The following is a 26604-nucleotide window of genomic DNA, read 5'->3' as shown; positions in this document are numbered from 1 at the left end:
GCTGAGGAGTTGAAATTAGAAGCATTTAAGCTGTAGTCAGGGATCTCATTCTCCTGCAGTGATGCAGTGCCAAATCTTGTGGCAGCACTGGTGAAAATCAAAGAGACTTCTGCAGGTTTGGCAGCCATCTAATTGCCCATAGAACTAACTGCTCATGTGGTAGTCCAGAGAGAACATGAGTACATCCTGCCCTGCTTTATACAGGACAACAAATCTCTTAAATACCTTCATGTATATACATGTGGATTTGGCCTTAATTCCTGTGGCTTTATATTGAAATGAAAATGTGGACCTAGCCAAAGTGTTAGCACCATTCAGACAAATTTATACAGAGAGGGAAGGGAAGGGAAGATGGCATTGCAGCACTGTCAGCCAGCAAAAGACAACTCCCAGTGTAGTATTAGCCATCCTCCTTAAGGCAGGTCAAACCAGGGCTAACACTAGCCACCAGTGGCTGGACTTGGAAAAGTGCCTTGAAGACTGATAGACCAACTAGGGCTGTTTTGGACCAAGAGTGAGCTTGCTTTCAGAGCCAAAGTTCCCTGCTGGAAAATGTTCTCCAACCAGTCCCTTCTATTCTAAATTGAAGGGATCTGGCTTATATGCATAGTTTCAGTAAAAAGAAACAAAACAAGAATCAGCTTGGTTTTGACAGCAAGGAATAGAAAGAAAGAGATTACTGCTGTCTTTACACTTGTGGAGTCAAGAAATGTTTAATGTGAAGATTTAAGCCTATTTGGTTGGACAGATTTATGGACAGAAAGACTTATTAGCTATTGAGAGATTTATTTTTTTGCAATACATACATAGAGAATACCTGTACTACAGAGAAAGGAGCCATTGTAAACTCCCTTTTTCATATGATATAATTAATCTATGCAAAAGAAAAAAAAAAAAGTTAAGTAATCACCTAATACTGCAATTTGTGTATTTTATGACTACACAGATACTCTGTGCATCTCTCCTAGCATCTCTCCTAGAATTACATTTGTCACCTTCCAAGCCTCTTAGTAGTTTGTGTGATACACTGTATTGTCTTCCTTTCTAAAGTAAAGGGTTTCTGCCCTCTCTCTAAATTATGGAGGGTTAGGACACAAACTGGTTGTGATTTTTATTTCCTGATGACAGGCCTAAATTCCCTAAAGAGGCCTAATCTTACAACTCATTAGTTTTTGAAAGAGACACTTTCTTCTGTTTAAAACAGAAAAAATAACACATTCAATGGAAAAATCAGACATTTGTACTCTAGAAAGATTGGAGATATAGGTGCTGAAAGTCATCAGAGTTTATAGGAGTAAATGCTTATAGGTTAAACCTAACAGCTTGAACATTTTCTTCTCTAAGCCGTTGTCTGTCAGATAGATCAGCATAAGTTCTGTCCCACTTAATTGCAATGAAACAATTTCCACGGGTTTTCAAATGAAATGAGATTCCATCCACAGCAGTGGAGAAAAGTTACAATAGAAAAACATAGCAAATGTGTTAAGTGTTCGTTGAACAGCATTCTCTGTAATACAGACACATATTTGTAGAGCTTTTTTCTATCCGAGTTTGCTGCACAGTATTTGAGCTTCAGGTGTTTAAGTGTGGACGTTGCAACACAAAGTGTAGCATTTCATCTCTGGCAAACAGAGATGGGCAGAGAAGTCTGGTTCCATAAGAAGGCACTTAACCTAAGGAGCCCTGAATTTAACTGACAACTTCTGCTAGCCTAAGGCATGATCTGCCCTGAAGCTTTGCTTGTGTCACCGAGATGTTTATCTTCACTGATATAGCTGTATTGACAAAAATCAGGGTGTAGGCAGATAAAGTTGTACTGGCAAGAAGTACCTGATTTTATTCAATGAAATAATGTAAATTATACTCTTGGAAGCAATCTTTTTGTTTGTATAAGTATTCTTTAGGAACATTTGGCATTTATAGGATAATGGCGTAGCTCAGTAGAAGAAGCAAGGAAAGGACGTGTTTTTACAGTTAAGGAGTCTTGCTCATACACCTAGGAAACTATTGGTATTCATAGAGCACTTGGTGGAGATAACTTGATTAAAAGTCTCATGTACTATTTGTGGGACCTGCATAGGATAAGTATTAAATAGGGTTAAAAACAAACACACCACCAACAACAAAATCATAAAGTTAGCTTCAGTGAGCCAAGTGTTGGGCATATTTTCAGACTGCTGAAAACTACCTTGTGAACCCCGTAGATTATTTTCACAGCTTATTTGCTATGTCTCTAATAGGATATTTATTTGTTTACACAAATTGTGTGTTTATTGCTTTTCTGTACCTCCTCTTCTTTCTTTGAGAGAGGCCTTCATAAATTGATAGCACAGTGTTGGTTGTGTTGGAGTGCATGACTTTGTGCCCTTGGGGATTACAACCAGGTTATTTCAATTTCAGCTAGTCCTCAGCCAGGAAAGATTCATATTCACTCTTATGTCAGCAGGAGGTTTAAAAAAAAAAAAAAAAAAAAAAACCACTTTAAATGAGAAATAGTTCTTACCACTGGCTTTCATAATGTTTACTTGCAGATGCTTTAAACTTTTACTTTTCATTAAAAAGCTTAACTCTGAGTGCTAAAACTATCAATTAAGACTTTTAAATAAAACATGAAAAGACTAGAAGCATCTAACTACCAAGATTTGCTTCAAATTAGAAAGAAGTGCTTGTTGTTATCACAAAAACTGAACAAGAAATAATTTTATTTCCTTGTTTTTCCTTCTTTTGCCTTTCTGTTCCCATCTACCTTTCATTTGCTTTCATTCATGCCTACTTCTACACCTTCCTTTTTCAGTTTCTGTTATCCTTTCCATTTTCAATCTTCTTGTGATATTTTCCACAAATTACTTCTCCCCATTTCTCACCCATGCACTGCATTAGATAACCTTTTTTTTCCCTTAAACTTGGATAGTCCCCTCATTTCCTTCTGTGGTTCAGAGTTCAGAGCCATGAAAACGTCAAATGTCATTAAAATTAGAGCGTACATTAAAATTAGTATCTACAAGGTGCTGAGCACATTGCCAGATCCAGCAAAGGATGCCTACTTAGTCATGTGTCTCCCCATTCACATTTGTAGCAAGTAGTTAAGGAAAATGCCTCAGTAGCTTTATGGAGATTGGCCTTTGTGTCCTCAACTCTTAGTTTGAATATGCAGCAGCAAAATAATCCATCGATTTAGCAGTCCCTACGTAGTGTTTAACATCATAGTGTAACACCTAAAAATGACCCATTATAATCTATTTGATGAAAAAAGTCTTCTCTAAGTAGTCTCCAAACACAGATTTGAACTGGAAACTTTAGTAGCTGTTATGTGTGTGCACTGCATAAATAGTACATATTTAATAATGTGAGCACTTAAACACCCTTTTTATCTTCAATTAAATGTTAAAATAAAAATTAAGTACTTTTGAAGTACCTAAACATTTTATTCATTTGTCCTTGGTATTTAAGTACTTTAGATAGGCCCCTGTGACAAAGAAGATGGCAGATGGACTAAGAATTTAGATTAAGGTACTCAGGCTACAAACATATGCAACAACATGGAGAGAACACAAAGTCCTACTGTATCCACAGCAAAGCATATTTTAATTGAACAAACTATGCTCAGGCTGGGAGGGATTTGTGGAAAGATTCTGTTGCAAAGTTACAACTAACAGAAACTTTGCAACTGAGGTCCAGCTGTACTTTCCTGGATGTCACTAAGGAAACTCCCACCAAGCGGTAGCATAATAGAGCTCTTGATGGAGACTTTAAAAGAGCCAAGCAGAAGATGGTCCAGAGAACACTTGCCAACTGAAATTCTCTGTGCCAACTGTATCATTACATGGTTGGCAATACCAGTTTCCTTTCAGAGAAGTGGTACCAGTTTTAAATTACTCATCTGTAGGATTTCTACTATCATGAAGTACAATCAAGTAACTACTGCATGTCTCTAAATCTGCAGCAGCATGTGAACAGTTTACTGAAAAACGGGTTTCAGTGATTGAATGAGTTTATTATTAATTTTTTTTTTTTTTTGAGACAGATTGATAGAAAACATAGTGGTATTTATGGATAAGATTGCTGGCATATATTACTTGCATGAACAGGAAGAAAATAGACATCAGAGGCTTTAATTTTAGAACACCTGGCAAGTCCGGGCTGATGTTCCTTTGAGATTTCCTTTTTTTCTTAACCTTAACTCTGAGACATAGGGAATTTATTGTGGTGGCATTGTTGTTGGCTTTTTATTTTTTTAACCACAAACTTTGTTTTGTTTATTTGGTTGATTATTTATTTATTTATTATTTCGGTTGATTATTTATTTATTTATTTATTTTACGAGATGACAGCACACAACTGGAAGTTCGGAAATTTGGAGTAACTTGTTTTGCTTCTTGAGACAAGTAGGAAAAGTCACCGAGTTTCTTACCAGTTGCCCTTTTATTTTGCAAGCCGGCGCCGGGCTGGGGACAGCCCTGTCCCGCAGGACCCTTTGCAGGGGGCTGGCGCTGTGTTAGCGGTGACCTGCCAGGGGAAGGCCCCGCACCAGCCCCGCCGCTCTCACTCGTGCGGTTACTCCCCCGTGCTTGAGTGCTTTCATCTTGCGTTAAGATCTTTTGCAATTCATATTAGCATCTTTGCAAAACTTGGCTGTAAAAGTGCACCGCCCTCGGGGCAGGCAGGGCAGGGCAGGAGGGGCCGTTTCTTCGCCTCCGGTCCCGGGTTTGGGGGTGTTTTCGCAGCGATGTGGAGGACTTCTGGTTAAGGGCGTCTCCTCGCCCCTCTCCGGGGATGCAATACATCCTGGGCCGAGCAGAGCCGGGGCGAAATTCCTTTCTCTTTCTCCCCTAAGCCTACGCAGTTGAGTAAGGGTTGTGACTTCCGATCATCCCCGTGTGAATTAGAAAGTCCCCCAGCAAATTGAAGCAGGTTTCGTTCTAAACGAACGCGAAATGTCTAAAAAGGCTTTTGCACACCCACCGCTCGCCCTCTCCCTTTCACGCATCCGCACCCCGCGCCCATGATCTCATGCTGCTGAAGGCATGGCACAAGATCTACGGGAGGCTGGAACCGGTAGAAGGGGGGGGGGGGGGGGAGAGGAGGGACGGTAGCGTGCGGCTCTCACCCCGTGCTGTGCCCAGGTGCGGTACTGCAGGGGCTGCGCCTCTCGCCCGCCGGCTCGGGGGGCGCGGGACACACGACCCGGGGAGGAGAGCAACGCCTTCTCCTTCAATGCGGGGCTTGGCTTTGCACCGTGTCGTCTCCCCCCCTCGGCTGCGGGGGCTGAGACACCCGTTTCCCCTGGTTTCGGGGCAGGAGGGAGCGGTGCGGGTGCGGTGCGGGGCTGCGGGGCCCCGCAGCTCGGGGGCAATGCTGCCGGTGCCACCCTGCAGCCGGGGGGGGCGGCCCAGAAACGTTTTCAGCCCGGTTGGTGGCCGCGTCTGCGGTGGCAGATGAGTAAGTAAGGCAGGGAAGAAAAGGAAAAAAAAAAAAAAAAAGCGTAACTCTTTGTTAGGCGCCATGTGTGTAATTACCGGATAATCAAAGCCGATGCTCGAATAGACAGGGGAAACATCTGATGGGCGAAGTTTAGGCCAATTAAAAGACCCGAAATCGTTCTTTTTTTAAGGCGAAAGTGGCTTTTCGAGACACTGGCACATCTGAACTACCCAACGAGGGGAAAGGCGCCCGCCGTGCTGCTAATTCCGCGGCGCGGCTGGGTGGCGGCCTGGGGAGAGGGGCGTGCGTGTGTCCGCCGCACCGCCCGAGCCATGTTCTGGCAGTGTGCGGCTCCCGAAAGACAGGGAGGCAGTGCGACTGTGTGGGAGCTGAACTCAGCCTCCCTCTTTAACATAGGCTCGTCCTCTGCATTGCATCCGAGCTTCGGTGATTTGCTGTTTGGAGACTGCAGATTTGCATAGCCCTGCTCTTCGCAAGCATGGTTATTTTTTTTTTCCCAGCTTCTTTCATAAGGGTGCACTATTCTCTCTGAAAACATCCTCGGGTATTACTGTCAATAGGCAGACCATTGAGATTGCCGGAGCAGCCCGGTTATTGTCTGGCGGCGTGTGCGAGCGTGTGTGTGTGCGAGTGTGCGCGCCGGGAGAGATTGCTCCGAGAGGGCTCACCAGTTTGGAGATGAATGGAGGGAAGAGCAGCAGTTTGATTTTTCTTTGCTTTCCCAGCGCTGGCTGATGGAGTGGCATCCCCTGCTTCTTCCTTAGCAGCGATGTGGCATGATTGGCTACGCTGTGGATTACTGAGGATGGGGGAATGCTTGGCACTCTCGTAGCACTTGCAACTGTGGAGTATTGTTAATGAGCACCAGCCCCGGGAAGGCTGAAACTAGCGATTGTTTGAGCACGGGGCTTTTCCTCTCTTCCACCTCTTTGCGAAGGCTCGGAATCGCCTGGATTCTCCGCCTCTGACTATGTCTCGGATTGTTTTGGCCAGAAGAAGACCTGGAGAAAAGGATCCTCATCATAAGCTTGCCCAAAGGGAAGCCATGGCTCGCCTGGTGCGGTGAGCTGCCGCCGGCACCGTGCGCGAGGCTGCGAGCGCGCCTCTGCCCAAACTTTGCCTCCTTCCCTGTGGCTGCTGCTTCTCCCGAGGACGCCGTGCACCGGAGGATGGGGGGCCTCCTCAGGGGCAGCCCCGAGCCGGGCCCCGCCGGCGGCAGCAGCGGCAGCGCCGGGGGCCGCTTGGCCCTGCTCTGGATAGTCCCGCTCACTCTCAGCGGCCTCCTTGGGGTGACGTGGGGCGCCTCCAGTTTGGGCGCTCACCACATTCACCATTTCCATGGCAGCAGCAAACATCATTCAGTGCCTATCGCTATCTACAGGTCACCGGCTTCCTTGCGAGGCGGACACGGTGGGTTCGGGCGCCGCTCGGTTTTCCCCGCACGGTGGGCTGCGCGCCGCGCCCCGCACCTCCGCCCGCCCCGCAGAGCTCAGGCAAAGGGATGCGGGGGGCCGGGAACCCCCGATCCCGGTCGGGGGGCGTGGGGAAGGGGTGGGGGAGTTAGGGGTATCCCGCTGCTCCCGGTGCGGGGCCGGAGGGGGGCTCGGCTGGCCTCCAGCCGGCTGGGGGCGGCCGGAGGATGCTGCCGGAGGAGCCCGCGGCCAGCACCGGGGCTTCCCCCGGGGCTCCCCGCACCCTTCAGTATCCCTCCGTGTCCCCCCGGCTGCAGAGCGAGCGGGGAGGAAAGCCCAGCCCGGCGGCGCCTCCGTCTCCTGGAGCCGCTGCCCCCGGGGGGGAGAGCCCCGGAGGTACCAGCCCTCGCCCCCCGGTTCCCTCCTGTCCCGGTCCGGGGGTGCAGAGGCGAGCAAAGCGCCCGTGCGCCGGGCAGGGCTGTGGCAGGGCAGGGCAGGGCAGGGACCCCGGCGGGGAGCGAGGGGCGGGGAGCGAGCGTGTGCGGTGCTCCATCGCTGGGGATGATCGTGCTCCTTCCGACTCATTGCCTCTGTGGGAAAGTCAATGAACTAAAAAGCAAAGGTCAGCTAATTGCACGGGGGAGCGGGAGAGAAGTCAGCGCTTAATCACTGAGAAGGGGGAAACAATGCCCACCGTAGTGGTCAGGAAAGGGACAGAGATAAAAATGCTTTTAAAGTGTAAATGCATTTTGCTTCAGAAATACAGTACTGTGGGACTTAGTTTCTGAAGTGACAGGAAGCTGCTTCAGTGCTCTTTAAACAGCGCTGTTACAGTTTTTTGTTTCGCATACATACTTACATGAACCTATACATAAATACATGCAAAACAGATATGAACATGTTCAGCGTTACCAAAAGCTGTAAAAGAAAGCTAAACACCAGACTGTGCCTTAAGGATTTTAAACCAAAGCCTCCCTTTGTCTCCGAGGGAGGAAAAAAAAAAAAAAAAAACCTTGTTGGCTTCTGATTAGATTATACAGCTTCATTCTTCTTCATTTTCTCATCTTGCCTTGCTCCATTTGCACGATCATGCAATGTCATTTACAAGATTTGCAAAGTAAAAAACAGATCTTATGCTTAACCTTCGCATCTCTGTGCAAGATGACCCAGTTGCAGGCACGAGGTAGTTAGGATTTAATGGATTTTTTTTTTCCAGTGATTAGCAATCCTAACATTAGTGGATATGGTTGTATTGTTTACCTGAAAATTTCCAGTGTGTGTTGAATACACATTAATCCTAAACTGCTAGAAAAGACAAAGTGGACAGAAATGACTTTTCTTAAGCATTTTGTTAATTGAGAAAGAAGTTAGATGTCTGGTGTAATGCAAAAAAAAAAAAAAGAGAGAGAGAGAAAGAAATTTAGGCCATCACTCTCCACTGTAGTGTATTCAGGCAGTGCAAGCTTGAGAATACTGCATGTTCTGTACTGTATGTGCTTACAGGGGAAAATTAGAGATGTATGTGTGTACATATACATACTTATTGTTCTTAGAATTTCTGGACATATAGGGATACCATTTAGAGGCTTGCTAGGGGGGGCTAAAAGAATAAGGGGAAAAAGCAAATGTAATAATATAAATATGAGCTACAATTCCTTAGAAAGCATTTTAAAATCACACCTTTTGCTATTTTTTAAAAACATTATCTTGGACCCAGTCAAAGGGTAGTGGTGCAAAAAGGTAACCCTCCTGGAGGAAATGAGTCTTCCTAAAGAAAATGAAAGGTGAAGTGGTGGAGTTGACACTTAAGGACTTCATAGGGAAGCCCAGGAGCCTCTCCAGAAGTTAAGTAACTGATTTTACAAAATGAAAAATGTTACATATCATAAGAAGGTATTCCAGAATGTTTTCAGAGTGTGACTTTAAAAGTCCTTGCTTTTCTTTATTTATCAGAAGCTCTGCTATTGGATGGTGTTTTAAAACATCTAATTCATTTCATTATTAATTCTTCAGAGAGGTGCTCCCATTTGCTTCTGTAAGTCTAACAGGAACATTTGTCTTCGTGGCTAAGCAGGGTTGGACACAGCTCCTGTGGAGCCCATCCCTACATTTCTAAGCATCATTCAGAGAGGGCTGGGTGATGTGGGTGCTTATTCCTTACCCTGGCATCAAAGGGCAGTAATGCAGTGTCCCTGCAGGTTTAAGCATGGTGAGAGTGAGAATTTGACTCTCAGACTTGTATCCTGCATCAACTGGGCTTCAGCATTAGCTCCATTCAGTTTTGCAATTTTTCCATTTTGCATTTCTTCCATTTTTCCTTTACATAAAGGTTGCAGTCTTTGTGGTGACCTCATACTTGCCTTTTTGTTACTTTGGCAGTTTTCTGTAGCATCATACCTGTTAAAAGTTGAAAAGATGTTTTAGGGTAGGTCAATTAGTCGATCCCCTGAAAGCATTGCACTCTAATATTGTGAGTCAGCGGTGTCGAAGGAAGGAGAAAAAATCACTTTTCCCATCCATTTGATAAATGTCACTACAGTCCTCAGACATCCACACCTTCCTCCTCTAACCCTGGCACCAGCTAGCCCTACCACCCCCATCCTCTCAGCTTTGCTTTGATTTTTTATTCTTTCAGTTTTCCTTCAGCCAGCCCATTTCCAGCTAATAGTATAAGCAAAACCAAAAGCCCAGCATGGTTGGATTCTTGCCACTTCTTTCAACAAACCAAACCACAGTCTTGCTGCTAACATTTTCTTCAGGTAATTTTGCTTGGATTTTGCTTAGTAGTATGATCTCATGTGGCTTAAGTTGTCAGTATTGTGCCTCACAGAGACATAAACAGAATTCCAACCAAGCAATTAGTTCACCCTAATAAAAAAAAAAAAAAAAGAAAAAAAAAAAGAAAAAAAGGTAGATCAGCACACAGTTTTTTAACACATTGAAGGTAAAATTAAACATCTTTCAAGCTTGACCAAATTATTATTTTTTTTTTTTTTTTACTTAGCTTTTTGACTCACATTAAACTTGGAAAGGTGGCATATGGCTGAAGGAATCGAGAGTTTAACCACAGGAAGAAATAAGAAAGTAACTTTCTGGGTCATGACATCAGCAACATAAAGAGAAATGCAGAGAAGTAAGATAATAAAGTTCACAAATATAAGTCCTGGGGTGCTCAGTGCTTACCAGTGGTCTCTGCAGCATGTGGGGCATTTGGTGACTTGTGTTCATGTCTCCTTGCTCCATTTGAGAGGAAGGCTATTGCTTTTGTTATAGCTGTATCTACCATGCAAACTTTTTTTTTAATTTTTTTTTTTTTTGAGTAGGTAGTGTAGCTCATACTGCAGTGCCACTAGATTGCAAAAACGTATCAAAGTCCACATGAAAGGAAAGTGATTGCAGCTTTCAAAGTAACTTTAAATGAAGAAAGTCAGTTTCTTTGAGAATCCACCAATAATGGTAGGTTGTGTGGAGTGAATATTGCACATTGAGTGAGTAAAAAGTTGGAAGCATAGCCTTATGGATGCCTGTCACCACCCTCATTCACCCCTTCCTTCCTGCAAAAACCTCTTTGTTCTCTACTGGACTGGGCCTTTTATTGTCCCCCAACTTCTCATTCAGGTACTGAATGACAAGTAGTGTATGGCTATTTATTCTGGCTATTTCTTCTCTCTGCTCTGAGGTTCTTGTGCAAGCATTTTTCTGAAAAATGAAAGTCAATTTTTTTTTTTTTTTTTTTCCAAATCTGCCAGAGCAGGACCCAGGAGGTCACTAATGATATTTGCATGTTGGTATGTCCATGTGCTTGGAAAGAAAATGCAAAAATGAGGAAGGAATAGGATCTTTGTGCTCACAGGCAGAACAAATAATGCTGAGCATTATCTGTAGGTGTGGTGCATCTGAGGACCTGGGTTAGCACAAGGCCAGAGTGTATCTGGCTGGTTGAGATTTATGACCAAGATATAGACAAATGGTTTAGGAGGAGTGGAGGGTGTCTGAAGTGGAATGAATAGGGTACTGGCAGCAGTTGTTAAGAAAGTGGGAGTTTGGGACTGGGAGGTGCTAGTGTCCTTTGTGGTGCAAAAAAATAGAGGGATTTAAGCTGTCAAGCAGATTGAGTGAAAAAATGTTTTAGCAACAAATTTCCCGAGCAGGAAGAAGAGTTTGAGAATTTGTGGAAAATGAGGTCATGGGGAAAAAATGTTAGCAGTGGAGTTTCAGAGATAACAGCTGATGTCAAGCAGGGGGATTGTGTGTTACCATAACACATTCCCTCCCCCAGTCTTTCTTACCTAGAACCTGATGTAGGAGCACAGGCATACAGGCAGACCGCACACTTCTAAACTAAGCCTGCATCTTCCAGTCTCCGCTTTGCCACTGTGGCTGAGGTTCACGTGCACTGGATGCATTCAAATAATGTCCATTTAGAGAAACTTCTATAACAGAGTCCTAACAAGCTCGCCTTTACCAGCGTGTTGCTCCGTGGGCTGCATCAGGCAGCCCTTGTTCAGTGAAGACGCCAATTGAACTCCCCAGGAGCTTTCACTAAGTAAGAATAGCAACACTGCAGTAAAATCATTTACGCTACCATAATGAAGAATATAATGAAAACAACTTCGAAAAATGTGCATATGAAGTATGTGTTTTTTTTAAAAAAAAAAAGAAACACCACTGTAAAGAAAGACTTATTGGTGTAGGTAAAGTATTTTATAGCCTTTTACTTTCTATTTTTCATACACTGGAATTGCTATTTCTGAATATAATGATAATAAAATGAATATTTTAAGATTAGTTTAAATGAAATGACATTTCTCATTTAGAATGCACTTATTATGTGGCAGAAAAGGGTTATATTTTGATTAAAACATCAAATGTAAATGTTTCCAGATGTTCAAACATTGTTACACAACATGATATTAGAGGTAGAAGTGAGCAAGTCTCATTGTCATGTCTCAATTGCTTTGTTTTGAGATCTTTTTCTTAATGTTTTTTATAATCTGTTTGTATATCACAGTCTTCTTATCTTATATCTTCTTTTCATTCATGAGTTTCCAAATAGCTACTAGTTCTTCTGCTATGAGCACATATATATAACTGCGGCATTTCCACTTTAAGGCTGTAAAGCATAGCAGCTTCCTCCAGGTCTTTAAATTATACAGATTTTATATCAAAATTTCCAATATGCTCCATCAGTTATTATCCACATCAACTGCCAAAGTATTAGCATCAATTGGAATAAAATGAATAACAAAGCAATTTCAGTCAGCATAGTGGTTAATTGGCTGTGCAGTTAGATATGCAAATTAGGAAGCGTGGTTTCTATATTATTATTTCTGTCAATATGGCTTCTCAAAGAGGCATACAGTCTTCAGCAGTATTGTGGACAGTCTGGAGTACTGTAATCAAAAGTGGAATGTTGCTCATGGATTTCTGATAAGCATCTTTATACAAGCCCTACTGCCTTAGTACGTGCAGAGCTATTGATTGACTGGGGTGCTTTTACAAAACCTAAATAAATAACAACTCTGTTGTCACTTATCAGTAATAACACTTTTGCTTCAGCCTGTGGTAACCATGTTTTTCTAGATTTAAAGCATGTTTCATTGTCTTTTAATCAAATACTGTTTGAAATAAGTTATAAGGAGAAATTAATTTAGCATTCAATACAGTGTACTTCCCGCTGCTTCTAATTTTCAAAGATGGATTTTTACTGATAGCAAAGGGTTGTCTTGGCTTTAAGGGAAATTTCTGTCTCTTCATTTTAATCCAGGGAAAACTCTCTAGACTAAACTCTGATATTAGACTCTTATGCCCGGCGTGAGTAAGGGCAAACAATTCTATAGTCCTAGTATTTTCTCAGTTTTCTCACGCAGATGGTCATTACAATGTCTAACCATAGGATGACATGCTTGATCATTTTATTTTCTGTATATCATATAGGTTATTTTATTGGAGTTAATTTTTTGTCTTCTCCTTGGTCAAAGCTTGCAATAGTTCTTAACCTCTTCAAGTAATCAAGATGACATTACTGACCTCTTTCTTGTCTTTCCCCAGTATCAGTTAATTTATCTCTCTGTTATTAAGTTTGATGTCCTCAGGTCTGCCACAGTATCTGTAGCAATTTTTTTCTAAACTAACAACTTCCATTCTGGTTTGTAAATACAGTGTAGGCAGAGCTGATAGATCTTGCTGTGATAATAAGTTGACTTGTGAATGTAGCTGTGATTATAAGTGGAATGGAACAATCTGATTTCATGAAAGAAAATGTGTTATAAATAACGATGCTGTTCTATAAAGTTAAAAGTAACTAACATAAAGAAGAGAGGCCATGTATTTATCATCATTTACACTTTCTCTTTGTTTCCTCATAGCAATATGGATGGCCCAAAGTAATTTTTCTCATAACTTTGTATGCATCTGTGTGCAAGCATATGCATGCACACATATATATATATATATCACAGACATTTCCTTATAATGAGAAAATGCTCCACAGTGGTAAGATGAAAAAATTAAAATTTCACTAACAGTTGAAAATGTTGAAAAATGTTCAGTAACAATAGTCATTAACCATAGATGTAATTGGTCAGAGTAATATAATTAATTATTCTCTTCCCCGTTAGTTGACAGAAAAAAATATCTAGTGAAAATAAGCCGGGAAAGGAGGAGAGAAGTAATGTTGCTGCATGTCACTCTGCAGAGCTGGGATAAACTGGTGGGGAGGATGTCATGCTTAGGAGCAGTCACTGTCTCTGCGATGGACCCATCATCAGTGAATCACCATAGAAAACAGCAGTTCTGAATTTTCAGAAGCACAAAACTACTTTTGCAAGCACTAAACCAGCCAAATCCACAAAAATAGCCCCATTGAAGGGTGTGACTGGCTTGTGCAGTCTAGGTAGGATAAGAAGAGTGTACTGATACAATAGATACATGGCATCCATGATCCTGAATCTCAGAAGACAAGTTGAGGCAGGGTTTGCCTCTGAGGAATAAGCATAGTCTATTATTTCACATATTTGAACTGTAAATGGCACAATGACATATCTTCCTTTTAAATACATAGTTAGGTATTTTCCTTGAGAGTTTGCTACAGAAACACGGAGAGCTGGAGGGCTCAGAAATAAAAGATTTGCCCAGATCATTCTGCTATTTTGGGGTCTTAGTGGGGGATGCACTTAGACACCTACACAGAAATGACAAAAGTGTTAATTCTTTCCTTAGCTATCTTTTACTACAGCTGTAAATGGGAAAAAAAAAAAAAAAAAGCCAACATGCTTCTAAAGCAAGTTCACTATGTTCTAAATATGTTCTTTTATCTCTACGTATCTGCAAATGACTTAGAGGTCTTCTCTGGGCATTGCTTATGTTATTCCTTCAACTCATCTACAATTCTAAAATAAATAAGAGCAAAGAATGACAAGACTTACTGGAGAAACCTTGTCTACCATGAAGAGGAATCAGGTGTAGTCATAGAATTATAGAATCATAGAATGGGTTGATTTGGAAAGGGCCAAGAGATCATCTAATTCCAAACTCCCTTCCATGGGCAGGGACACCTTCCACTAGACCAGGTTGCTCAAAGACCCATCCATCCTAGACTTGAGCATCTCCAGGGATGGGGCATCCACAACGTCTCTGGGCAACCTGTTCCAGTGCCTCACCACCCTCCTTCTATAAGGAAGAATTTCTTCCTTATATCTAATCTAAATCTAGCTTCTTTTGGTTTAAAGTCATTACTTCTTGTCCTATCACTACACTCCCTGACAATGAGTCCCTTTACAGCTTTCTTGTAGACCCCCTTTAGGTACTGGAAGGCCCCTATAAGGTCTCCCCAGAGCCTTCTCTTCTCCAGGCTAAACAACCCCAACTCCCTCACCCTCTCTTCATAGGAGAGGTGCTCCAGCCCTCTGATCATCCTTGTGGCCCTCCTCTGGACTTGCTCTAATAGGTCCATGTCCTTCTTGTGCTGGGGGCACCAGAACTGAATGCAGTACTCCACGTGGGATCTCATGAGAGCGGAGTAGAGAGGGACAATCACCACCCAAGTCCTTCTTGGAGCTGCTCTCAATCCGTTCTTCACCCTGCCTGTATTTGTACGTGGGATTGCCCTGACCCAGGTGCAGGACCTTGCACTTGGCCTTGTTGAACTTCATGGGGTTCACACAGGCCTGTCAAGGTCCATCTGGATGACATCCTTTCCCTCCAGCATGTCAACTGCACCATGCAGCTTGGTGCCATCAGCAAACCTGCTGAGATCCCACTGTCCTTGTCAACAACAAAGATGTTAAACACTGCTGGTCCCAATACTGACCCCTGAGGAACTCCACTTGTCATTGATCTCCACTTGGACATTGAGCCATTGACTGCAGTTCTTTGAGTGTGACCATCCAGCCAATTCCTTACCCACTGAGTGGTCCATCCATCAAATCCATGTCTCTCCAATTTAGAGATAAGGATAACATGGGGGACAGTGTCAAATGCTTTGCACAAGTCCAGGCAGATGATGTCTGTTGCTCTTCCGCTGTCCACCAATGCTGTAAACCCCTCACAGAAGGCCACCAAATTTGTCAGGCATGATCTGCCCTTCATGAAGCTATGTTGGCTGTCACCAATCAATAGTCTTAACCCGTGTTTCTATTGCTCAGTCACTGGAGTTGGCTGACTTTCTCAGTCAGAGCAACTCTAGAGAGTGCTGGGAAGTAAGTGGAAAGGAGATGGGAAGAAATGTCCGTGGGCTCCTCCTCACTGTCCAGCAGAGATGAGGAGATGTGAAGGAATTAAGGGCTACAGAAGATACTGTTTCTTATTGTTCGCCTGGGCCTGATTTGTTCTTATTGAGGTCAAGCACAGAATTTCCACTGCGTAACCTGATCTATTGTGCCTCTGTCTGATCTGATGTCCCTCATGCACATTGTACTTCTGGTGTGGTTGCTCTCCACCAAAGCAATGTTGTTGTTGTGTTTTTTTTTAAGCAATGAACAAAATAGTGAAGATAACTATGCAAACTCATGAATTTTTAAAATTGGTTTAATGCTGTTAGTGGTTGTTTTCACTATATTTCACGTGACAAGAATTATAAGGGAACTTTCAGTGAAAATAATGAATCGCCACATTTACAGAAAACATATGAGCATGAATTGAATCATGCTGTTATTTTGGGTTTGGATATTCAGTGTCCACAGAGAGGGGTTTAGGAGTGGTGACAAAACAACAGATATGAGATTAGCCACTTTGACGGTGTCTAAATGGATACATCCTAAAATCCCAGTGTCCGAGTTGGTGAGAACGTACTGGATCTCCCATCCAGGGCCAATCCCATGCTTTTTTTCAGGCTGGTTTGTGCTTGCAGTTTGCCTTGCTGTGGATTTTATGTCCACCTGAGGTATGTGCCCCAGCCCTGGCATCCAGAGCTTCTCTCAAATAGTACTGTTGATAATTCTACAAAATTAGAAATGCTGTGAATCTTCATCTTCCAAAATAAACTCTTATAGAAAGTGAGGTTAAATAAAACATTATTTGGGCAAAGAAAGTGGGAGAGAAATCTGCCATTATTTTATTTCTTGGAATTTTTTCCAAGCAATTTTCTTATTGCTTGGAAATTTCACTTAATATTACATTTGAGGAGTATTAATTGTCACATCACGCTCCATCAATTAGAATACATTTTTCAAGTAATGTGGTTGAGAAACATGTGCAACATGCTTTTGTTATAAATTGTTGGGTAGAAAGTGTTATGTATGAGGGTATATAGGTCAAACTTTCATTTCAGCTGTGCTGCCTTTTTTTGATAGAAAACCAGTCTTTTACCTAGGATTGAAGGCAGAACTCTTTTTTTTTTTTTTTTTTTTTTTTTTTTTTTTGTAATGGTAATTTTAAACTTTTGTAGAAGTCTCCTCACATTAGCTCATAAAGTTTGCTTTTCATCACTCAGCACAGTTTGACAGCTTTAGCTGATGCCTGACATGTATACAGTAAAATCTATTGCATTTCATTTAGAGGGAAAAGTTAGTGAAGAAAGAATAGTAACAACATTATTTTGCAGCAACAACAAATATTTTGAAGTGAGATGTTTGAATTTCTTATTGTGCAAGGCGTTGTAAAACAATGCAGTTAAGTGAGTTGTTGGTTCATTGAGAAGAACTGTGGCCCATAAATAGCTAATGTGGACACTTAAAGCTCAGTTTGAAGTTGGTTATGATTTTTTGAGTTGTATGATCAGCTAAATGAAAATTCTGATTGGACATAAGTATCCAAAACCTGAAAAAAAACCCACACTTAAAGATCCTGACATCTGCAGAGGTAAGTAATTAAATGAGGAAAAAAACATGATAAATCTGTTAGATATCTATAAAGGCAGTTATTTTAGGTGTGGAAGCAGTTATTAACACTGACAAAAATTGTAAGTGACTCAAAGACTGCTCAAATACTAGTTACTCAATGTACTTGTAGGAAAAAGTTCACCTGTCAGAGGGCTTATGCCTTAGATTTAGAAAAGATGGGTTTAAGTGTAATCAATGTCTAATATGTTTTTTGCTGGCCCTTGAATTAGGGACAAATGTCACTTTATTTCACCAAAAGTCACTGCTGCAGAAGTGGGAAAGGCTTGTCCCCAGCTGGTCATAGCAACTATGGTCTGAATAAATACATCAAGATTTTGCAAATATTTTCTGTTTGTTTCAAGTCTTTAACTTGATCTCTGCTCATTATTTGACAGTGTCTCACCTTTTTTTTTTTTTTTTTCCATTTTCCAAATTATTTGAATTGGAAGAAATACAGAAAAGAGAATTAAATGTAATATACAAATAAATTTACATATGCAAACAGTGTATGACATTAATTTTGTCTTCTGTAGGGGTCAGATAATTGTCAAAATATCATTTAGAAAAAGGAAAAATTGGGGAGAAAAAGAGCAGTCATTATTTCTAAATGATACTTTTGTATAAATTTCATATATAAACAGTTCAGTGTTCCTGAAATAACCTTGTTCTTAACTGTAACATCAAAAAAAAGTGGCTACATTAGCCCTAGTCCTGCATGAGTGCCTATATCTCTATGATGCTACAGTATATTTTGGAAAAAGGCTTGTCTGGAATGGTTATTCCTGTTTTTCAGACAGAAGCTAAGGCACAGTAAATCAGCTTCTTGTTTGTGTTCCTTCTTGAATGATTCAAAGAAATCAAGCAATGGTTAGATTGGCCATCTGAAAATTCCCTGTGTGTCTCTTGTGCACTTGCCCGTGATATAGGAGACTTATCTGGGGCACAGCCAGAGTGTGTAACACTCTGTTGTCAATTGGAATAGCTTAAAGCAGACTCCCTGCTGGCTTAGCATATGCCATGACTCACTCATCCCTCCATAAGCAATTCATTGGCTGATGCTTTTCCCACAGCTGTGTGTCAAACAAGAACTAAGTGCAGCAGAGGTTAAGGACTGTCTGCTTCAACCCTTGCTTGTGCTTGTTAATGAATAGCCATCCAGGAGTCTGTAGCTTTACCTACCCAAATGTGACAAGCCTCTAATCATAAATCACAAAACAGCCTGAAATGGGAAAAGGAATTAAACAGACTGATAGAGCTCCATATTGTTGTTACTTTCTGTCGTGTTGTGCTAATACTAAGACACAGTGCATTAAAACAATGTGCTAGTTACTGAACAAATACTCTTCTTCCTTCCATCAGTGTATAGGTCATTTTGGTTTGTTTGTTTGTTTTTGTTTTTGTTTTACATGGAATACTTTCTCAGTTGTTTGGTTTTATTTTCATAGAACTACTGTAATTATCTGAGATACAGAAAAGGCATACAATACTGATCTTTGTATATTCTAGTGCACTAAGCTTAGAGCTCCCATGCCTTTATAGACGAGACTTTCCTGTCTTTTGGTATAAGTCAAATCTTTCCAAACTCTCCATCAGTGCTTACATTTTGGGGTCCATATGCGGAGCAGTTCCCTTAAATATTGTTCTCTGCTTGTCTTGTAATTCCAATTGCTTATGCTATCTGATGTCTATTAAGTGAGAAAGGCAGTCATGATGCATTGAGTTTAGATTTAAACTGGTGAATTCACATCATGTCATTTTGTTATACAGATACTGTTTACCATTTCTTATACATATAATTGCTCTGGGTGTTTGAATGTTGGAGTCAGTAGGCTAGGTATTTTCTCTCTATTCCATAAGTGAATGTGAATGGAGTGAAGGTTTCCTTCATTGAAGGCATATCTAGCGTTGTTTGAAAGGATTAGTTGCTTCCCTATACTACTTTAGGACTGTTAAGATAATTAACAGTTTATCAGCATGATTTCACAGGCCACGATTTGTGAGAATCACTGGGACACTGCTCTCTAGTTTGCAGTGAGTCTGTGTGATTTATTGTGTGTAATGCCAACAGAGTCAACAGTCACAGAGGGACAGACACAGAGGTCAGCATTACCTTTCTTTTATATATATATATATATATATATTTAAATAATGCTTCGTTATTTTTGTCTTTTTTTTTCTTAGTGGATGCTATAATTTTAATATAATTTGTTTGTTTAGACTGTATGTTGTTTAGAAATTTCAGTCACAGGTTGTGTGCCCATTGTGCTAAGCAGATGGATTGCATAGAACAAGACAAGAAAGCCGAGGAAATAATCACTCTCTGCTGCTGACGGTACTCCCCAGGGTAGATTTCAAAATAGCTCAAGAGCTGTGTAAAATTAATAAGCTGTTCCTCATGTACTGAAATCCTTTTTCATATTGCATTGGCAGGAGGGATCTCTAGAGAGAGGAGGGGCTTCAAATAAGATATGCCAGAGGATGGGGTTGAAGATTGTGCCTGAAAGTCCAGATTTTACTGAGTCCAGTGGATGATGAGTGCACTGTAACAACATGCATAAAAGCAGTGTGTCTGGAATTTGTCCACTACAAGATCTCTGCATCAGTGAAGTCCATATAATCCCTCAGAACAAGGTTTATTAGGCATAAAATTTGAATCAGTGTCCTTTTGTTTCTTTAGCATCTGTGTAATTTTATTCAATGATAGCAGAAAGAGATGAGAAATCAGGGAACAGTACTCTTACCTGAAAGAGACTTGCTGTTGATGAGGTATTTTAGCAGCTTTCTTGAGGTAGTAGGTCAATTTATATTCTATGATGTGGAGGCGTGTTCCCTTGGACTCCAGATTTGCAGAGTGGAATGAAGTGTTAGATTTTGTTATGGCATTTTAAAAGTGTTATTTTTTCCATACAGTATATGTTCAGTGCATATATGCAGTAGAGAAACTAAAAATAAAGATGTAACACTGAATTGTAATTAGAAGGAAAAAAATCATTACCCTGTTATGGAGAAAACTCTGAAATAATAAATATCACTGGCACATTTTACTGCTATCATAAATATTTATTCAGCACATGTCCATAGGCTCAATTTATTCCATCATATTCACTTAAATGTGCTTTTGAAATGGCCCTTCTGCACACATACATTTCATCAAATTTTAGATTCCTTGATTAATTGCACAGACATTTTTTGCTGTGTGTCACATTCTGTCATGTCTAATCCAATTTTGAAATAGAGGTATTCTTAGATCATTTTATAGCAAAGCTATTCTTCTTGCTACAGATACACCTCTTTTGCTTATTTTCTTATAGAATGGATTAAGATTTAATAGTGATATATTTCCTAATAAACACAGCAATAGGATAGGTTCTTCCATTATGTTAGAAATACCTTTCTTATGTGTTCATCAGAACCCATTAAATATCTTGGGCAGTCATTTAGTAATATATAAAATGTTTCTTGTCTTCAATTTCAGCAGAGACATCAATCCAAATGTTCTGGGATATATTGCATAGTTGTCAAGGAGTTAAATATGTGCTATGAAGGTACAGTACTTAAAATTTACTGGTGTATGTCTAATGTTTATAGATAACCCTTTTAAAGAAGTCAGGCTGTATTGCCATGTTGAGCCATTCTATCTTAATTCTCAATCAGTGTTGCATTGTCTCTGTGTTTTCTTTTGCAGTCAGACTGGCAAAGACCCTGTAGAACATTTACCTTGCAGTCTTGAGATTTTAATTATCTGATCAAGTGTATTAAATTCTGGTAAGGGTAAAACTGATTACAGTTTCTCAGTAAGCTGATGCCTTAGCAATAGTATCCTAGGAAATGGAAACCAAGTTTCTAGCAGATTTGAAAGGAGATCCAGTTCCCTGCTTTTCCTTTGCTTTTCAGGTAGTGTTTTCAGTACTAGCACTCAGTGTTGCTGGTTCAAAGGTTTGTATTCTGATCAGTGATCTTGCTTTAGTTTTAATTTGTATATACACAAACTGTTATCATGATAAACACAGATTCTTTCATATTTTCATTGATGAATTTAAAATGATTTATTTGATCTGCAATGCTTATCACAGGAGTAAAGGTGTGCAGGCAAATGTGGTATATAAATGCAGGTACTGTCCATCTTTATCTGGATCACCAACATCCAAAAAGCTCGGTCCAATGGATTATGTGAACGCAAAACAATCAAAGCAATGGTAACAAAGTCTAGGAGGAAAATGAGACACAGCTAGGGCTGTGAGCAATCTCATGTAAGCTGAATGTATTTAATCATGTATTGTAATAATAAACACCATACAGAAGGAAAATCTCTGGTCTCCTTCTTGGGAGATAATATGCAAGAGAAAATTCTCTCTGACATGATTACCCAGATACTTTGAAAATAAGAAAATGATTCATGGATTAACTTCAACATTGAATGAGGTTTCCATATACTGTGTATAAAGAAGCGGCTGAGTGATTACATACCTAACTCATGATGCTCTCAGCTGTGGCTTTCAGGAACCAGACTGGTTTTTTGTTTGGTTGGTTTGGTTTGGTTTTTGTTAGGCTTAGCTGTGAGGTGTGCCTATGTCAGTAGATACAGAAGGATGGTGTCAACTATGGTCTAGTATCAGGAGTCAGGAACATCTAGGTCTGATCCTCTGCAAATAGTGGTGGTTGGAGGCTGTATTTTGCAGTCTTTTATGGACATACTTTCCAGAGAAATTGTCAATTCAACTTGATATCTAAATTGCTTTTTACAGCATTTGTGCTGGCAGATTTGTTGAAGACACAGGATTCTCCAAATGTCTCTGAGAGTTATCTAATCACAGGTGTGATTGAACCACTGGATAAAATATGATCTTCATTGTCACAGACTCTGAAGCTAGAAGAACAATTACTGGTGTGTCAGTGAGCTAATGTTCTGCTATCAGCTTGACCAGGATCCCCCACTGGGAGCTACAGTGGGAAGCTAATGTGTCACACATGGTGTGGACATTCCTTTTTAATTTAAGGAAGTAGGCAAAAAGCCTTCACAGCAGCTTAACTGCTGCTTATTTTATGTTCTTGTGAATCAACAATATAGCAGTACAATGTTTAGTGAATAAAAATTGTGTAAGCAATGTTAAGTACTGTTGCCAATAAAGTTAAATGAATTACCCATGAAGTGAAAAGTACGTATCCTGAAATCTTATCCAGGTATTTTAGCAATTTAAGAGATATCATTTTATATGCTGGGTATTCTTAAATGTTCCATTAAATTGAGAACTCTCTATATAAGCATTAATTTAATTAAGAGTTCTTATAACAGAAAATTTTTGACAGGCCACTTTTGCTTTCAGAATTAACCACCTCCCTCTTCCCCCAATGGTTAGTAAAAATAACAAAATGCTAGTTTTGAACCTGGTAGGCATGATGATGATAGTAGTTGGCATTTAGCTGTCCCATATACTAGTTCATGCATGTGAAACAAAATGATTATACTTACAGTTTTGGCCATTTACTCAGTTTCTAGCAGGGAAAATTACTATAGATGGAAAACAGTTATATATTGTGTTTTTTTTTTTTTAACCAAAACTTCTGTATTGAGAGAAGAAAGTAATGCTTCCCTTCCCACAAAAATATGCTTTCCTTAAAACAAAGCAACACAAAACAAGAACATGTGTGTATATATATATATATACACATAAGGGTCAAATCAGTCTCTTTCAGGGGTGGTCAATATGCTGAGAAGGAAGTCTTAAAGGAAAGCAGAGACTGCAGGAGAGACTGAAGTTCTTTATTCATGGGGTTGTCCGAACATACCAGACACATCAGTTTCTTCACCAACAGTGTTATCCCCAGTATTATCCCTTTACTAAGAGAGTTGCCTGATTGTGTCTTCAGCTGTCTTCAACTATCATTTTTGGCAATGTACAGGATTCAAAATGACAGCCATTTGAGGAGTTAGCCTCATGTTAGACTATATTACTCTATATTTACCTATGTTTAGAATCTGTCTTCTTAGCCCAAAAGCTGCCCTTGTATACAAAAGTGTGATTTTATCTGTCTGTAAGTTTCATGTAATCAGATGAGCGTATTTATATAATTTATGTACTGGTACAACTGGTGTTAAGCACAGGACTGGGAACAGAGATCTGTGGTTCACACTCTGTGGCACCTCTGGGAAGTTAGTTATACTGTCAGTCATCCTGGTTGGGAAATTAAGAATTCCTCTCTGCCTCCTGTAGGGCTGTTAACAGTCTTCACTGTTTGTGAATGCATGAGGAAGGCATAATATTCTGTGATTTACATATATTGCTCTTAGGTTAGGCACTTGCAGCATTCTGTCATCTTCTGCTTTAAAATATTGCTAAGCTGAAGGGTCAGTTAGTGTAAGTGTTAGGCTATTTTTATTTCAGAGGTTTTAATATGTTGTTCAACTGTATGGCAAGAATCTCTCACTCCCAGTTGCAAAAAGCCTTGTTTTTCGTCTAACAGTAGAAGGCTGCAGAATGCAGCAAAATGTGAATCTGGTTAGTCATGTTTGATCTCTCATCTTCCAGGCATCTATGGGAGTGATGCTGTAACTGCTCTGTTCATAAAATCCCCATTGTTATAACAGAGAAGTGTGAGACGCACACAGAATTTAGATCCAGTTCTCCTATGGCTGAATTAACTAGAGGTACAGGAAGGGTACAGACCAATAACGACAAATAATCACTATTTCCAGAATGGATTTTTTTTTCTCATTTCTTATGCACTAGCAGCACACGTGCTACCATTGCCTATGTACATACCTTGTGTGAAAGATCTTTTCATCTTTGCTTCTCTAGCTATGGAGATTGTGAAGTGTCTATATAGTCTAAAATTCTTTTTGACCTTCTTTTCACAATCAAATTCTGTGATCAATACCCTGTCATGGGTATTTAACAAAATTCCGTGGTTGCTCTCTGCACAACAGTGTCATAGTCCTGACATTCATTTAAGAGAATAAACATGAATGTGTCACCAGTATATGTTGTGCAAGGCTCTTTGCCATGCTAGGGTCAGAAAAAAATAATTTGTCCACAGCAGATAGCATAGAAAGCACTGTTTTCAGGTCCTATAATCAAGACAAATACAACTGCCTGTTGCCATGCACCATACATTTTCTGCATTATAGTAATGGATGCAATGCAGCCACCTGCTATGTCAGGACTTCCAGCTAATTGGAATAAGTTATGTGTGTTCCAGTTACTCTTACAGTCTATAAAAGGCTGCTTTGTCCTAAACTAGATAATAATTTTTGATGGATTTCCTTATGGTAGCAGATACTGTGGTATTTTGATGAGAACCATTGCTTTTCACAAACACAGGTGTTTTCTGCACATATTAAGGCTTTGGAGGTGATTTTTTCTACTGAGTTTACACTAAGGCTGCCGTTTAGTGTAGGTGATATGACCCAGATCCAGGTGTAGTAAATCCTGAAAGGTGTCTGAAGAGACATGGTTAAGGCTGTATCATCCGTTCATAGCTGATGGATGAAAAACTGCTATGTGCCTGCCCTGGTGCTTCAGCATAGGATCCGTAGTAATTTCATCACAAGTAGTTACATCCTCCTGTCTCTGTGAGAGTGGTTCTGGTCATATGAATCAGAAGAGAGATAACCACAAACATAAATAAGTACTCCTGAGAGTATGAGAGGTGCTTGGTGTGTCATGGTCCGCTGGATCAGTTGGGATCAGGAGATCCACTGCACTCACAGCTTCATGCAGCCAGGTGGAAATTGTCCCCAGGGTCTTACAAAATACATGGCCTTGTTCCTGTGTTCTTCCTCAATTTCTCTGATTTTTATTTTTATTTTTTCCCCTCTGGGGTTGCCATCTTGTCTTACAATATAACCATGACTTCAGAAATCAGAAATGTTGTAGTTTGTAGGCGAAGTTACTTTTTTTTTTTGTAATAGAAATCTAACTGGAATTGGTAGCCTGATGGTTGCAATATATGTCCACCATCATTTAATAAGAATAGGATCTTTATGACTACCAGAGTGGTGTGTACAACTTTTAAAGTAAATTTCCCAATTTCCACATATTATGTGACTAACTACTTTTAGAAGATACCGGACTCTTGGATTTTAATCATTCTCTAATACTCAGTGTTGCAGATTTGACATGACAGAATAACAAGCGGGGTTAATGTTTATAATTACTATTATCATTATTTCTTAAAGCTATAATATGCTTTAACTTTTTTTAGCCTTGAGGTGGTCAGGCAGTTGGACTAGATGATCTTTGAAGGTCCCTTCCAATTGAACTATCCTACTCTACTCTACTCTACTCTACTCTACTCTACTCTACTCTATTCTGTAGTCTGGAGAGAATGTATTTCAGCTCTGTCAGGAGGCTTGACCCCTTCTATTTTTTCCTCTTAGGTCCCTCATTTAGTCCCAGATATCAGCCAATGAGTAGCCCTACTGAAACTGCAGGTTTCATCCTTCCAAACTTCATCTTCCTTACATCAAAACTAATTGGAACAAATTCTCTTTTCTTTCTCTTTTCCTCCTCCACTCTTCCAAGCTACTTTTCCTAGGTGAGATGGTAGGTGACTGGAGTAACTTCTTCAAGCTTAATGCCAATTATCATTGTTAAAAACAGGATAGCTATTTAACATATATATATGCTATATGACTGTGTGTTATAAAAATATGGGAAAATGTGTTTTTAGATTTTATAATCAAAATGTTATGTACCATTTAGCACTTGTCTGAATGGCAATAGGAAAAATAAAGGTAGCATTACACTGGATATAAAATGGTAGAATTTTTTGTGCTATGAATCTGTTTTGTACCCCTCTGTGCCCCATCTCAACCTCATGACAATGCCATATAGTGTTACTTATGGCTAAATATGGAGGAGAAGCTTCAGAAAGCAATCTTCAGTCTTGTCATGAAGAAAAAAACAAAGAACAACAGCAAAAATATTGTGGTAACTGTGAGTAAAAGTATTTGCTATTTGTTTGTGTATCTTCATCGATTCCATGGAGGACTTGTATACAAATTTATGTTTCTGTTTGCAGAATATGCAGTTTCTTTCGGGATCTCTATGATATTAAGACCATTTTGTTCATTTAGTGATACCTATTTTATGTGTAAGCCTATATGAAATATACCGCATATCTGAAAAGAATAAGTTTATATATTACACAAACTTGTATTACTTTACAAAAAAAGGGGAAATAATCATGTGCCTTTTTTCCTAAATGTATCCTAACCCTAGTTCATTTAAACCTGTGAATTGAGTGAATGCACTGAAAGACAGGTACAGGTCTGTGGAGTAGTCAGTCTTCTTGGTTCAAAATACATTGACTAAATAAATATATATTCTATAAGTTCTTTTTTCTTTTCCTGCGTAAATACTGTCTGGTGACTTATTGTAGAACTACAATTTTGATTGAATATTGATCTATTTGATAGATACTTCCTGTTT

General features: G+C 40.1%; 1 protein-coding gene across 30 annotated transcripts in view; it reads left to right on the top strand.

Annotated features, from left to right (window-relative positions):
* NRXN1 (neurexin 1) overlaps positions 1-26604 on the top strand; it is a 734224-nt gene that overhangs the window by 442030 nt on the left and 265590 nt on the right. Inside the window, exon 1 of one of the 30 annotated variants that reach the window (XM_040551907.1) lies at positions 5769-6852. The exons of 26 other annotated variants lie outside the window; for them this stretch is intronic. In XM_040551907.1, the coding sequence (XP_040407841.1) occupies positions 6612-6852 (241 nt within the window). In that variant the 5' untranslated portion in view covers positions 5769-6611. Of the gene's footprint in view, positions 1-5768; positions 6853-26604 lie in introns of those variants that run through there. 3 more of the 30 variants (XM_040551904.1, XM_040551908.1, XM_040551909.1) reach the window with 3 other exon arrangements.

This window comes from Cygnus olor, chromosome 3 (genome assembly GCF_009769625.2).
Source record: "Cygnus olor isolate bCygOlo1 chromosome 3, bCygOlo1.pri.v2, whole genome shotgun sequence".
Classification (NCBI taxonomy): Eukaryota; Metazoa; Chordata; class Aves; order Anseriformes; family Anatidae; genus Cygnus; species Cygnus olor.
Note: the sequence above shows the minus strand (reverse complement) of the source record. Positions and strands in the feature narration are given on the sequence as shown.